Genomic DNA, 14,111 nt, shown 5'->3' with positions numbered 1-14,111 from the left:
CAAATTTTGCTAACTTGATGGAAAATCTGGACCTTTGATTCTCTGTTTTTTACAATCCAAGATGGAGGAAGACACCCATACCACCTTAATATGACTTTCAACTAGGATAAAATCTCCAATGTTGGTTAAAAATCTCAAATATATATTGTCTGTCAAATTTATTTGTGTTAGCACAATCTTGTGTTAGCAACAAGTCCGTCAATGTCTTATATTAGCAACACATTTTAGTCCGTCAAATTTTATGTTAGCAACAATAATGTCCATCAAATTTTATGTTAGCAACAATAATGTCCGTCAAATTTTATGTTAGCAACAATAATGTCCGTCAAATTTTATGTTAGCAACAATAATGTCCTCAAATTTTATGTTAGCAACAATAATGTCCGTCAAATTTTATGTTAGCAACAATAATGTCCGTCAAATTTTATGTTAGCAACAATAATGTCCGTCAAATTTTATGTAAGCAACAATAATGTCCGTCAAATTTTATGTAAGCAACAATAATGTCCGTCAAATTTTATGTTAGCAACAATAATGTCCGTCAAATTTTATGTTAGCAACAATAATGTCCGTCAAATTTTATGTTAGCAACAATAATGTCCGTCAAATTTTATGTTAGCAACAATAATGTCCGTCAAATTTTATGTTAGCAACAATAATGTCCGTCAAATTTTATGTTGGCAACAATAATGTCCGTCAAATTTTATGTTAGCAACAAGTCCGTCAAATTTTATGTTAGCAACAATAATGTCCGTCAAATTTTATGTTAGCAACAATAATGTCCGTCAAATTTTATGTTAGCAACAATAATGTCCGTCAAATTTTATGTTAGCAACAATAATGTCCGTCAAATTTTATGTTAGCAACAATAATGTCCGTCAAATTTTATGTTGGCAACAATAATGTCCGTCAAATTTTATGTTAGCAACAAGTCCGTCAAATTTTATGTTAGCAACAATAATGTCCGTCAAATTTTATGTTAGCAACAATAATGTCCGTCAAATTTATGTTAGCAACAATAATGTCCGTCAAATCTTATGTTAGCAACAAAAAAGTCCGTCAAATGTTATGTTAGCAACAAAAAAGTCCGTCAAATGTTATGTTAGCAACAAAAAAGTCCGTCAAATGTTATGTTAGCAACAAAAAAGTCCGTCAATTTTTATGTTAGCAACAACTTAATTTCTGTCAAATTTTATGTTAGCAGCATTGTTCATGTCTGTCAAATCTTATGTTAGCAACTCAAAGATAATCCTTTTTTAAAGTTATTACAATTCCTTTTTTATTGGTGCAGATGTTCAGAAATGTTTTATTCCAATTTGCCTTTCATATAAAATCAAGATATACATCCAAACCTTGATAATACTGAAAATATCAGGATTTTTTGTGTTGCTAACATAAAAAATTTCCGTCAAAATGTCTGTCAATTTTGTTATGATAGCAACATTTTTTAAGGTGTTCTTTATTTAAAAAATATAATGAGAATAGATCTATTTTTTGTCAAAAAGTGTTTACTTATATAAGTATAACATGTATTCCAAAACAGAACTTCATTGAAGTTGATTTTATTAAATATATTTTGGGGAACTTTTCAACTTTCTTATTTGGAATCTGCCAATTGCCCGTTGCAGCGTTCAAAAACCCAATTCATTCCAAGGAAAACCCAATTATATGCCAAAACCATGAGTCCTTAATGTGTCATACCACCAATTAAAAGTCCCTATCTGTTCAACCAAATTTTGCAATTTTCACAGCTTTCTAAATATTTTACCTTAAGTTTAACTTCATAGAAACTAGGTATATCCTGAATTGTACAGGTGTCACCTTTCTGCATGCCAATTTTCAACATACATTCAAAATCATATAAGAAAGCAGAGAGCTTCCGAAAGGAGGTACCACTAAAAATAACCCCTGGTTTTCTGGAAATCTTAAATTAGTATACTATGGAGCGCATTAATCCTCAATTTTTAATGCAAACTCATAGACAGATAAATTTTGGCTCAAAATGGTCTTAATATATTTCTCTTTCAACAAAACTTTCATTTCTGCAAATTTGTTAGTTAGTTTAGGTGAACAATGACATCAAATGCACTTTTTTTTGTCCGAGTAGGCCTACTTTCACATACGTTCTAAATTTGAGGGAGTAATTGGTGGTATGACACCTAAAGAGACAAAAAAGTTGATTAGAAATCTTTTACTTTGCTTTATTTTTAATCCTTAGTCAATTTGTAGTTAAAAACAGCCTATCTGAGCATTATGCGACTTATAATAAAAATTTCACAGCTCAATTTAAACTGACTGTAATGTATGACTTTGATAGAAAATACTTGAAAATTTCATTTTGGGCTACAGGAACATAAACTTTCAATATCAAGATCATTGTTTGCTGATTTTTTCTTGTTTGTTCTACTTCTTTAAAGACTTCCAACAATTTTTGCAATGAATTTAGTAAAAAAATTCAAGGTATTGAAGTGTAAGGGAATATTGACCCCCCTTTTTTTCATCTGGTGTCATTAAAGTACTACAAATGGATCAAAAGTGCAGTCATGGTCATTTAACTGTGTTTATTTACATCAGTTAATAAAATTTAAGTTATAAATATTTCATTTGGAATAATAAATGGTGCTTTTGTGAGTTTCAGCAGTGCTTACATTATGCTATGCTATCTGCCAAGTACATAGTATGACGCAATGCTATAAGGGGTAAAAATCAAATAATTTCATTAAATCTGCATGACAAAAATTTTTTGGGGGTATTAAACAACTTATGTTTCAATGTTTAACACCACAGAATAACTTTCTGTGCATTTATAACATTATTTAGGACATTTTTTTTTATATAAAAGCATATTGTCAGGATGGGAAAAGCTAAAAATAGGACAAACTCAAGTTTTAGGCTCTAAATTTGCAATATGTGACATTTTGCCCCCAAAAAGATTGAAATGTGGCTACTATTATCTCAAATGATCAGTTCAGACAAAAAAAACAATTGTTTTCTGATTTTGATGTTTCACCGCATTTTGCTTAAAGAGACAAAAAAGTTGATTAGAAATCTTTTACTTTGCTTTATTCTTAATCCTTAGTCAATTTGTAGTTAAAAACAGCCTATCTGAGCATGATGCGACTTATAATAAAAATTTCACAGCTCAATTTAAACTGACTGTAATGTATGACTTTGATAGAAAATACTTGAAAATTTCATTTTGGGCTACAGGAACATAAACTTTCAATATCAAGATCATTGTTTGCTGATTTTTTCTTGTTTGTTCTACTTCTTTAAAGACTTCCAACAATTTTTGCAATGAATTTAGTAAAAATTTAAGGTATTGAAGTGTAAGGGAATATTGACCCCCCTTTTTTCATCTGGTGTCAGTAAAGTACTACAAATGGATCAAAAGTGCAGTCATGGTCATTTAATTTTATTTACATCAGTTAATAAAATTTAAGTTATAAATATTTCATTTGGAATAATAAATGGTGCTTTTGTGAGTTTCAGCAGTGCTTAGATTATGCTATGCTATCTGCCAAGTACATAGTATGACGCAAAATTATGCTATAAGGGGTAAAAATCAAATAATTTCATTAAATCTGCATGACAAAAATTTTTGGGGGTATTAAACAACTTATGTTTCAATGTTTTTAACACCACAGAATAACTTTCTGTGCATTTATAACATTATTTAGGACATTTTTTTTTATATAAAAGCATATTGTCAGGATGGGAAAAGCTAAAAATAGGACAAACTCAAGTTTTAGGCTCTAAATTTGCAATATGTGACATTTTGCCCCCAAAAAGATTGAAATGTGGCTACTATTATCTCAAATGATCAGTTCAGACAAAAAAAAACAATTGTTTTCTGATTTTGATGTTTCACCGCATTTTGCTTAAAGGTGTCATACCACCAATTAAAAGTCCCTATCTGTTCAACCAAATTTTGCAATTTTCACAGCTTTCTAAATATTTTACCTTAAGTTTAACTTCATAGAAACTAGGTATATCCTGAATTGTACAGGTGTCACCTTTCTGCATGCCAATTTTCAACATACATTCAAAATCATATAAGAAAGCAGAGAGCTTCCGAAAGGAGTTACCACTAAAAATAATTGGTGGTATGACACCTTAACGCTTTTATTTGCTATCGTTTGTGTTATTTACCCTTATCTATTACATGGTCGTCGCGTAAATCTATTTTTATAATATTTATAATTGGAAATGTCCTTTCGTTCTAAAAATAGAGCATTGCATCAAGTTTAAAATGTAGTTGAAATGGGTCCCTGTTGGCATTTTCCGTTGCTCAAAAAGTACGGTACACGTGTTGATGAAAACATTTCGATCTTCTCTGCGTTTATCCAATTAGCGTTTGTAATGTTGTCATATTTTTTTCGAATTGCTCGGAATTTATCATAACACAATGATAAAACGAAAGTAATGTCCGGTAAAAATATTGAATAGAAGCATTTTTTCTGCTTCTTGTTGATGGCTGAGGGATAATTATAATGATAACAAGACGTAGCTAGTGTTTTTGGAAGCGTCCATCGAACGCACGGGCGTGTTTGAGTGCCTTAACGAGAAAATTGTTAGAACGACAAACATGGGGTTTTGAAAAGAACTTTATCCTTTATCAGTTGTAACAGTGAAAGGCCAAATCAATTATGACATGATATGAAGTTGGAAAGCATCGGAAACCAAACGTTATAATAAGGAACAACTGAACCTAGATTTTATGTTAATTAGATTAAACAAAAACATTCAAGTATAATTTTAGTTTATATATTCAATTTCATGATATTATTTTTTCATGAGTTGATGAGTGAACATGCATGCCTTAATTGGGTCTTAATTATATCCATTTTTACGTCAATGCAGCTTGAAACTTTCTTTGTTTTTGGTCTACTTGTTCTGTATGCTTAAGATAGTTGTCTTCTTGGCAAGTACAGTGTAACATTGTCATTTATTTGATGTTGCAGTATTATTTGTAAATTTAAATTGAATGTGGTCTCTGTCATTAAACCACCCTATAAACCTGTCCAAGGTGTTGGGGTATATCTTTCGGTGGGGTTTGTGTTGCTTAGTCTTTAGTTTTCTATGTTGTGTCTTCTGTACTATTATTTGTCTGTTTGTCTTTTTATTTTTAGCCATGGCGTTCGTTGTCAGTTTATTTTCAATCTACGAGTTTGACTGTCCCTCTGGTATCTTTCGTCCCTCTTTTAAATCGGGGAACTTCTTATTTAAAAAAAAAGCAGGTCTGGCATAGGTGATAGGACTGGCAAAACTATCTTACACCACCTAATGTTCATATGTTCACATATATTACATAAAAATAAAAACACTTAGCCACACCTATCCCAACTAAACTGTAGGGTGATGATCATATTTAATCTAGAAAGGTAATTAGTTACTGTCCAACTAGTGACACCAGCTGCAGTTTATATAAGTTGTGAGAAAATACAAAACTGGCAAAACTTTTAATTAAACGTGCAATTGCTTGTCAGTGTATAAACCAAATAAAACAGCTATCACATATACAAAGAAACATATTTAAGATGGATTTACATCTCATTTTGATATTATGTGTTAATAACATGCCTAAATATTCAATATTGTGTTGATGAAAAAACCCATTGTCAGGTGTACATGTCCAACTGGCAGGTGTCATCTGACCTTGACCTCATTTTCATGGTTCAGTGGTTATAGTTAAGTTTTTGTGTATTGTACAGTTTTTCTAATACTGTATGCAATATGTCTACTATATTAAGTGTATGGAATGATTGTCAGGTGCACATGTCCAACTGGCAGGTGTCATCTGACCTTGACCTCATTTTCATGGTTCAGTGGTTATAGTTAAGTTTTTGTGTTTTGTACTGTTTTTCTAATACTGTATGCAATATGTCTACTATATTAAGTGTATGGAATGATTGTCAGGTGCACATGTCCAACTTGCAGGTGTCATCTGACCTTGACCTCATTTTCATGGTTCAGTGGTTAAAGTTAAGTTTTTATACGACCGCAAAATTTGAAAAATTTTTCGTCGTATATTGCTTTCACGTTGGCGTCGTCGTCGTCGTCCGAATACTTTTAGTTTTCGCACTCTAACTTTAGTAAAAGTGAATGGAAATCTATGAAATTTTAACACAAGGTTTATGACCACAAAAGGAAGGTTGGTATTGATTTTGGGAGTTTTGGTCCCAACATTTTAGGAATTAGGGGCCAAAAAGGGCCCAAATAAGCATTTTCTTGGTTTTCGCACTATAACTTGTAGTTTAAGTTAATAGAAATCTATGAAATTTTGACACAAGGTTTATGACCACAAAAGAACGGTTGGGATTGATTTTGGGAGTTTTGGTTTCAACAGTTTAGGAATTAGGGGCCAAAAAAGGGCCCAAATAAGCATTATTCTTGGTTTTCGCACAATAACTTTAGTTTAAGTAAATAGAAATCAATGAAATTTAAACACAATGTTAATGACTACAAAAGGAAGGTTGGTATTGATTTTGGGAGTTTAGGTCCCAACAGTTTAGGAATTAGGGGCCAAAAAGGGACCCAAATAAGCATTTTTCTTGGTTTTCGCACCATAACGTTAGTATAAGTAAATAGAAATCTATGAAATTTAAACACAAGGTTTATGACCATAAAAGGAAGGTTGGTATTGATTTTGGGAGTTTTGGTCCCAACAGAATAAGGGGCCCAAAGGGTCCAAAATTAAACTTTGTTTGATTTCATCAAAATTGAATAATTGGGGTTCTTTCACATGCCGATTCTAACTGTCATGACTGTGTATGTAGATTCTTAACTTTTGGTCCCGTTTTCAAATTGGTCTACATTAAGGTCCAAAGGGTCCAAAATTGAACTTAGTTTGATTTTGACAAAAAAGAATCAGTTAGGTTCTTTGATATGCTGAATCTAAAAATGTACTTAAATTCTTGATTATTGGCCCAGTTTTCAAGTTGGTCCAAATCGGGGATCCAAAATTAAACTTTGTTTGATTTCATCAAAAATTTAATAAATGGGGTTCTTTGATATACCAAATCTAACTGTGTATGTAGATTCTTCATTTTTGGTCCTGTTTTCAAATTGGTCTACACTAAAGTCCAAAGGGTCCAAATTAAACTTAGTCTGATGATAACAAAAATTGAAATCTTGGGGTTCTTTGATATGCTGAATCCAAAAATGTACTTAGATTTTTTATTATGGGCCCAGTTTTCAAGTTGGTCCAAATCAGGATCTAAAATTATTATATTAAGTATTGTGCAATATAGGAAGTCTTTTCAATTGCACAGTATTGCGCAATGGCAAGAAATATCTAATTGCACAATATTGTGAAATAGCAATTTTTTTTTTAATTAGAGTTATCTTTCTTTGTCCAGAATAGTAAGCAAGAAATATCTAATTGCAAAATATTGTGCAATAGCAAGATTTTTTTTTAATTGGAGTTATCTTTCTTTGTCCAGAATCAACTTAAATCTTTGTTATATACAATATACAATGTATATTCACTTTTTACTACCAACTGATAAATTAAAATAATCTTTACCATTCAGTGATAACAAGCAGTTTTTTTACATCTTAATATTTTATGATGTATTTAAATGAGTAGTTATTGTTGCAAACTCCATTAGAAATTTTAATTGAGATTTGTATTGGAATAAGGGAAAGGGGGATGTGATTAAAAAAATTGGGTTCAATTTTTCTCATTTGAAATTTCATAAATAAAAAAGAAAATTTCTTCAAACAATTTTTTGAGAGGATTAATATTCAACAGCATAGTGAATTGCTCTAAGAGAAAACAAAAATTTTAAGTTCATTAGAACACATTCATTCTGTGTCAGAAACCTATGCTGTGTCAACTATTTAATCACAATCCAAATTTAGAGCTGAATCCAGCTTGAATGTTGTGTCCATACTTGCCTCAACCGTTCAGGGTTCAACCTCTGCGGTCGTATAAAGCTACGCCCTGCGGAGCATCTGGTTGTGTTTTGGTCTGTTTTTCAAACACTATATGCAATAGGTCAACTATATTTGGTGTATGGAGATATTTTTTGATGTGCATGTCAGTCTGCCAGGTTTTATTTTACCTTGACCTCATTTTCACGGTTCATTGCTTAGTGTTAAGTTTATATATGACCGCAAAAATTTTTGTGGTCGTATATTGGTATGACATTGGCGTCGTCGTCGTTGTCCGATGACACATTGGTTTTCGCACTATAACTTTAGTTTAAGTGAATGGATCTCTATAAAATTTAAACACAAGGTTCATGACCACAAAAGCAAGGTAGGGATTGATTATTGGAGTTTTGGTCCAAATAGCTTAGGAATTATGGGCCAAAAAAGGGCCCAAATAAGCATTTTTCTTTGTTTTCGCACAATAACTTTGGTATAAGAAAATAGAAATCTATGAAATTTTAAGACAAGATTTATGACTACTAAAGGAAGGTATGGAATTATTTTGGGAGTTTTGGTGTCAACAGTTTAGGAATTAGGGGCCAAAAAAGGCCCAAATAAGCATTTTTCTTGGTTTTTGCACAATGACTTTAGTATTAGTAAATAGAATTCTATGAAATTTAAATACATGGTTTATGACCGCAAAAGGAATGTTGGGACTGATTTCGGGAGTTTTGGTCCCAACAGTTTAGGAATTAGGGGCCCAAAGGGTCCAAAATTAAACTTGGTTTGATTTCATCAACAATTGAATTATTAGGGTTCTTTGATATGCAGAATCTAACCGTGTATTTAGATTCTTAATTTTTGGTCCGGTTTTCAAATTGGTCTACATTAAGGTCCAAAGGGTCCAAAATTAAACTTCATTTGATTTTAACCAAAATTGAATTCTTTGGGTTTTTTGATATGCTGAATCTAAAATTGATTTTTGAAAATTGGCTCAGTTTTCAAGTTGGTCCAATTCAGGGTCCAAAATTAAACTTTGTTTGATTTCAACAAAAATTGAATATATGGGGTTCTTCCATATATGCTGAATCTAACCATGAATTTAGATTTTTGATATTTTGGCCCGGTTATCAAATTGGTCTACATTGAGGTCAAAAGGGTCCAAAATAAAACTTTGGTAGATTTCATCAAAAATTTAATTCTTGGGGTTCTTTAATATGCTGAATCTAACCATGTATTTTGATTTCGGATATTGGACCATAATAGGTTAATCTAATATGTTTAAGTTCTTAGACCACATTCATTCTGTGACAGAAATTATGCTGTGTCAAATATTTAATCACAATCCAAATTCAGAGCTGTATCAAGCTTGAATGTTATGTCCATACTTGCCCAAACTGTTCAGGGTTCGAACTCTGCGGTCGTATCAAGCTGCACCCAGCAGAACATTTTATTGTGTTTTGGTCTGTTTTTGGTGGAAGAATACTTCAAGTCTTCTGAAGGCCAATGGTGCCGACTTTAAAATCATTGAGTCTCCGTATGCTGCATTCGTTTCTGTGTATTGCAATTTCATCATGTTCATAACAACTTGACAAACTTCGCTAAAAATTGTTACCTTTAAAATTGTTGTCGCGCACTAAAAACCCCCATGGGAACTTTCAAAAGTTGGCGGGTATGTAACAAGTCTTATTATTTTTATGCCCGATTTTTGGGCATTATGTTTTATGTTATGTCTGTCCGTCCTACTTCAGGTTAAAGTTTATGGTCGAGGTAGTTTTTGATGAAGTCGAAATCCAATCAACTTGAAACTTAGTACACATGTGTTCCTTATGATAAAATTATGATCTTTCTAATTTTACTGCCAAATTAAAGATTTTACCTAATTTTCACAGTCCAGTGAACATAGAAAATGATTGTACAGATGGGAAATCCATGTACTTATGACACATTCTTGTTTGAAGAAAAAAAAATACGTCATAACAATAATGGAACAAAACAGGCTGGGTACGTAGGGCTTCTTTTATGGTAACTCAAGTTACCTTTTATTCACCTTCTTCCACTTCAGAGCTATCAGCTCTTTGATTCTTATACTATAAGCAATACATGTAGGTTTACTATATTTGTTGTATGGAAGAGTTGTAAGCTGTACATGTCTGCCTGGCATGGTTCATCTGACCTTGACCTTAATTTCATGGTTCAGTGGTCAATGTTTAGTTTTCTTGGTTAAGTCTGTTTCTAAGAAACTATAAGCAATAGGTCAACTATACTTAGTGTATAGAATGATTGTAATGTGTACATGTATTTCTTGTCTGGTTTATATGACCTTGACCTCATTTTATTGGATCAAGTTAAGTTCATGTGGTAGTTGTAGTAATGCTTTATATTTAGGACTATCAACATAATATCAATGATTAGAAAAGAAGGCGAGACATTTCAGTGTGTGCACTCTTGCCATGACAAGTTACAGTTCAAATTTGAATTTTGTTCCGGCCTGATGATTTTGTGCAGAGTAATGGTCCTTGGACTTTAAAATTCACTAAAATAATCAGTTTTCCGCACGTTTTTTTGTCATTCTTGAAGATATTGACATATTTGTAATAAAGTTTACACCATGACAAGTTATAGATCAAGTTAGAATTTTGTTTCAATACAATAAATTTTTAACCGGCAGTGGACTATATCTTGCCATGCAATACTCACAGAGAGCTTGTTCTATAAAAAGATATTGTTTGGATAAAAAAACCATTATATCTTTTATTGAGGAATAACTTTGATCATGTAAGCTCAAGTTCTAAAGTTTTATAAATTTTATAAGGTATATGAGTACATATCAGTATAACAAAATCACAGAAGTCAGTCTCAAAATAATTGTAAATATCAAATTCTTTCTTTTTAGGTCAAATTAAAGAGGAATTAAAAACTTGGACAGAAGATGACAAAATGTTTATAGAAACAAATGGAGCTAAGAGTATATTAAAATGTATTAAAGAAAATGGTTGTGTTGTTGTCACCGGAAGTTCGGGAACAGGAAAATCATCATTGATGCGGCATGTTGCTCTACGAATGCAAGAAGAAGGCTATGTTATTTTACCGGTAACAAACCCTGAAAAAATTATCAAGTGGTACAATCCAAGTAAGAAAATCCTGTTTGTTGTTGATGACTTTTGTGGAACATATACCATAAATCCTATGAAGTTAGAAAGCTGGAAAAATCTGATGGAAAAAATCAAAACATTAATAGAAAAAAAACCAGTCAAATTAATCATGTCTTGTAGACTTCAGGTTTTTAAGGATGAAAAAATGAAATCTTTATCTTTTGATCAGTCCTGTGAATGTAATCTTTTGTCAGAAGATAAACACTTATCAGAAACAGAAAAACAATCTATTGCTGAACTTTACTTAAAAACAAACGCCTATAAGATCAGGGAATTTTATGACATGTTTGACTGTTTTCCTCTTTTATGTCAATTGTACAGCAAAAACACAAATCTTAGAATGGTAGATTTCTTTCAGAATCCATTTACAGTTTATAAAGAAGAGATAGATAAAATACAGCTAGAAGGAGCGCATGTCAAGTACTGTGCACTTGCTCTATGTGTTATGTTTAACAATCATATTAAAGAAGAATGGCTCACTGAAGATGTTGATAAAGATGTAACAAAAATCATAGAGAACACATATGAAGCTTGTAAAGTGGTTAAAGGAACATCTCGATTGGTACTGCGTGATGAACTGGATTCACTAACTCATACGTTTATCAGAAAGGAGGGTGAATTATACAGAACTATTCATGACAAGCTGTTTGACTTTCTTGCTTTTTACTTTGGCAGTGTTATGATTTATTGTTTAATTAATAATGCTTCAAGTCATTTTATTCGTGAAAGGTTTGTTTTTGAAAAAAAAGAGAAAAGAAATGAATTTTTAATAGATGTATCAGAAAGATATCAGCAAATGTATATAAATAGATTGGTAGACGACTGGTTTAGAGGAAAGGTAGTAGATGTCTTCTGTAACATCAATATGTATGATCAAATCTTCCGACAAAGAATACTTGTACATTTGAATGGAATAGAAATATCAAAACAGAAACAATTGGCTAGTCTATATGACACACAAAACAATAGCACGCCATTAATACAGTGTTGTTTTATTGGAGATATTGATCTGGTTGCATGGTGCTTATATCATTGTAACAGTAATGTAAACCATTGTCGTTATGATGGAGTATCACCTCTGTTCATGGCTTGTCAGGAAGAACATGCTGAAGTAGTACAGATGTTAATAAACAATAAGGCTGATATTAATAAGTGTAAAGATACAGGAGCATCACCTCTGTTCATTGCTTGTCAGAATGGACATACTGAAGTAGTACAGATGTTAATAAACAATAAGACAGACATTAATAAGTGTACAGATATTGGAGGATCACCTCTGTTCATGGCTTGTCAAAAAAAACATGCTGAAGTAGTACAGATGTTAATAAACAATAAGGCTGATATTAATAAGTGTAAAGATACAGGAGCATCACCTCTGTTCATTGCTTGTCAGAATGGACATACTGAAGTAGTACAGATGTTAATAAACAATAAGGCTGATATTAATAAGTGTGATAATGATGGAGCATCACCTCTGTTCATGGCTTGTGAGGAAGGACATACTGAAGTAGTACAGATGTTAATAAACAATAAGGCTGACATTAATAAGTGTTATAATGATGGAGCATCACCTCTGTTCATTGCTTGTCAGAATGGACATACTGAAGTAGTACAGATGTTAATAAACAATAAGGCTGATATTAATAAGTGTTATAATGATGGAGCATCACCTCTGTTCATGGCTTGTCAGGAAGGACATACTGAAGTAGTACAGATGTTAATAAACAATAAGACAGACATTAATAAGTGTAAAGATACAGGAGTATCACCTCTGTTCATTGCTTGTCAGAATGGACATACTGAAGTAGTACAGATGTTAATAAACAATAAGGCTGATATTAATAAGTGTTATAATGATGGAGCATCACCTCTGTTCATGGCTTGTCAGGAAGGACATACTGAAGTAGTACAGATGTTAATAAACAATAAGGCTGACATTAATAAGTGTGATAATGATAGAGCATCACCTCTGTACATTGCTTGTCAGAATGGACATACTGAAGTAGTACAGATGTTAATAAACTATAAGGCTGACATTAATAAGTGTAGAGATATCGGAGCATCACCTCTGTTCATTGCTTGTGAGAAAGGACATACTGAAATAGTACAGATGTTAATAAACAATAAGGCTGATATTAATAAGTGTGATAATGATGGAGCATCACCTCTGTTCATTGCTTGTGAGGAAGGACATACTGAAGTAGTACAGATGTTAATAAACAATAAGGCTGATATTAATAAGTGTGATAATGATGGAGCATCACCTCTGTTCATTGCTTGTGAGGAAGGACATACTGAAGTAGTACAGATGTTAATAAACAATAAGGCTGATATTAATAAGTGTGATAATGATGGAGCATCACCTCTGTTCATTGCTTGTGAGGAAGGACATACTGAAGTAGTACAGATGTTAATAAACAATAAGGCTGACATTAATAAGTGTATGGGGACAGGAGACTCCCCAATATTTATAGCTTGTTATAAAGGTCATGTAAAGGTTGTTGAATTGTTGTTAAAACATGAAGCAGATTGTAACATTAAATGTAGAGGACTAACACCACTAGATATTGCAAGCAGAGAAAATCATACCAATATTGTACATTTGTTACAAAAAATAGAAATAACATACATTGACCATAAACAATTACTAAATGTAAAATAACTCTCAAAATACTTTTGTTATGCATTGATAAAAACATTCTATGTAATAAAACCATGTTGCTTAGATTTAGATTTTGATATAAAATTCTGTCTAATAGCTCATTAGACAGTTAGACTTGCAATTTGGTGTAAGTCATTTTTGGTCAGTTTTGATATTTCTAATTGAATTTACCAAAGCTTAAAATAGATATAGGAAGATGTGGTGTGAGTGCAAATGAGACAACTCTCCATACAAATAACAATTTAAAAAGTAAACCATTATAGGTTAAAGTACGGCCTTCAACACGGAGCTTTGGCTCACACCGAACAACAAGCTATAAAGGGCCCCAAAATTACTAGTGTAAAACCATTCAAACGGGAAAACCAACAGTCTAATCTATATAAACAAAACGAGAAACACGTATATATTACATAAAC

The 14,111-nt window shown here is 32.0% G+C and overlaps 1 protein-coding gene across 3 annotated transcripts in view; it reads left to right on the top strand.

Moving 5' to 3' along the window:
• LOC139527139 (uncharacterized) overlaps positions 1 to 13,762 on the top strand; it is a 37,975-nt gene extending 24,213 nt beyond the window's left edge. For 2 of the 3 annotated variants that reach the window (XM_071322415.1, XM_071322416.1), the window contains exon 5: positions 10,775 to 13,761. In XM_071322415.1, coding sequence (XP_071178516.1) covers positions 10,775 to 13,695 — 2,921 coding nt within the window. In that variant the 3' untranslated portion in view covers positions 13,696 to 13,761. Of the gene's footprint in view, positions 1 to 10,774 lie in introns of all 3 variants that reach the window. The other variant, XM_071322417.1, reaches the window with a different exon arrangement.
• Positions 13,763 to 14,111: the final 349 nt, after the last annotated feature.

This window comes from Mytilus edulis, chromosome 6 (genome assembly GCF_963676685.1).
Source record: "Mytilus edulis chromosome 6, xbMytEdul2.2, whole genome shotgun sequence".
NCBI classification, from domain to species: Eukaryota; Metazoa; Mollusca; class Bivalvia; order Mytilida; family Mytilidae; genus Mytilus; species Mytilus edulis.
The sequence above is the reverse complement of the archived record's forward strand: the minus strand, read 5'-3'. Positions and strand labels throughout refer to the sequence as shown.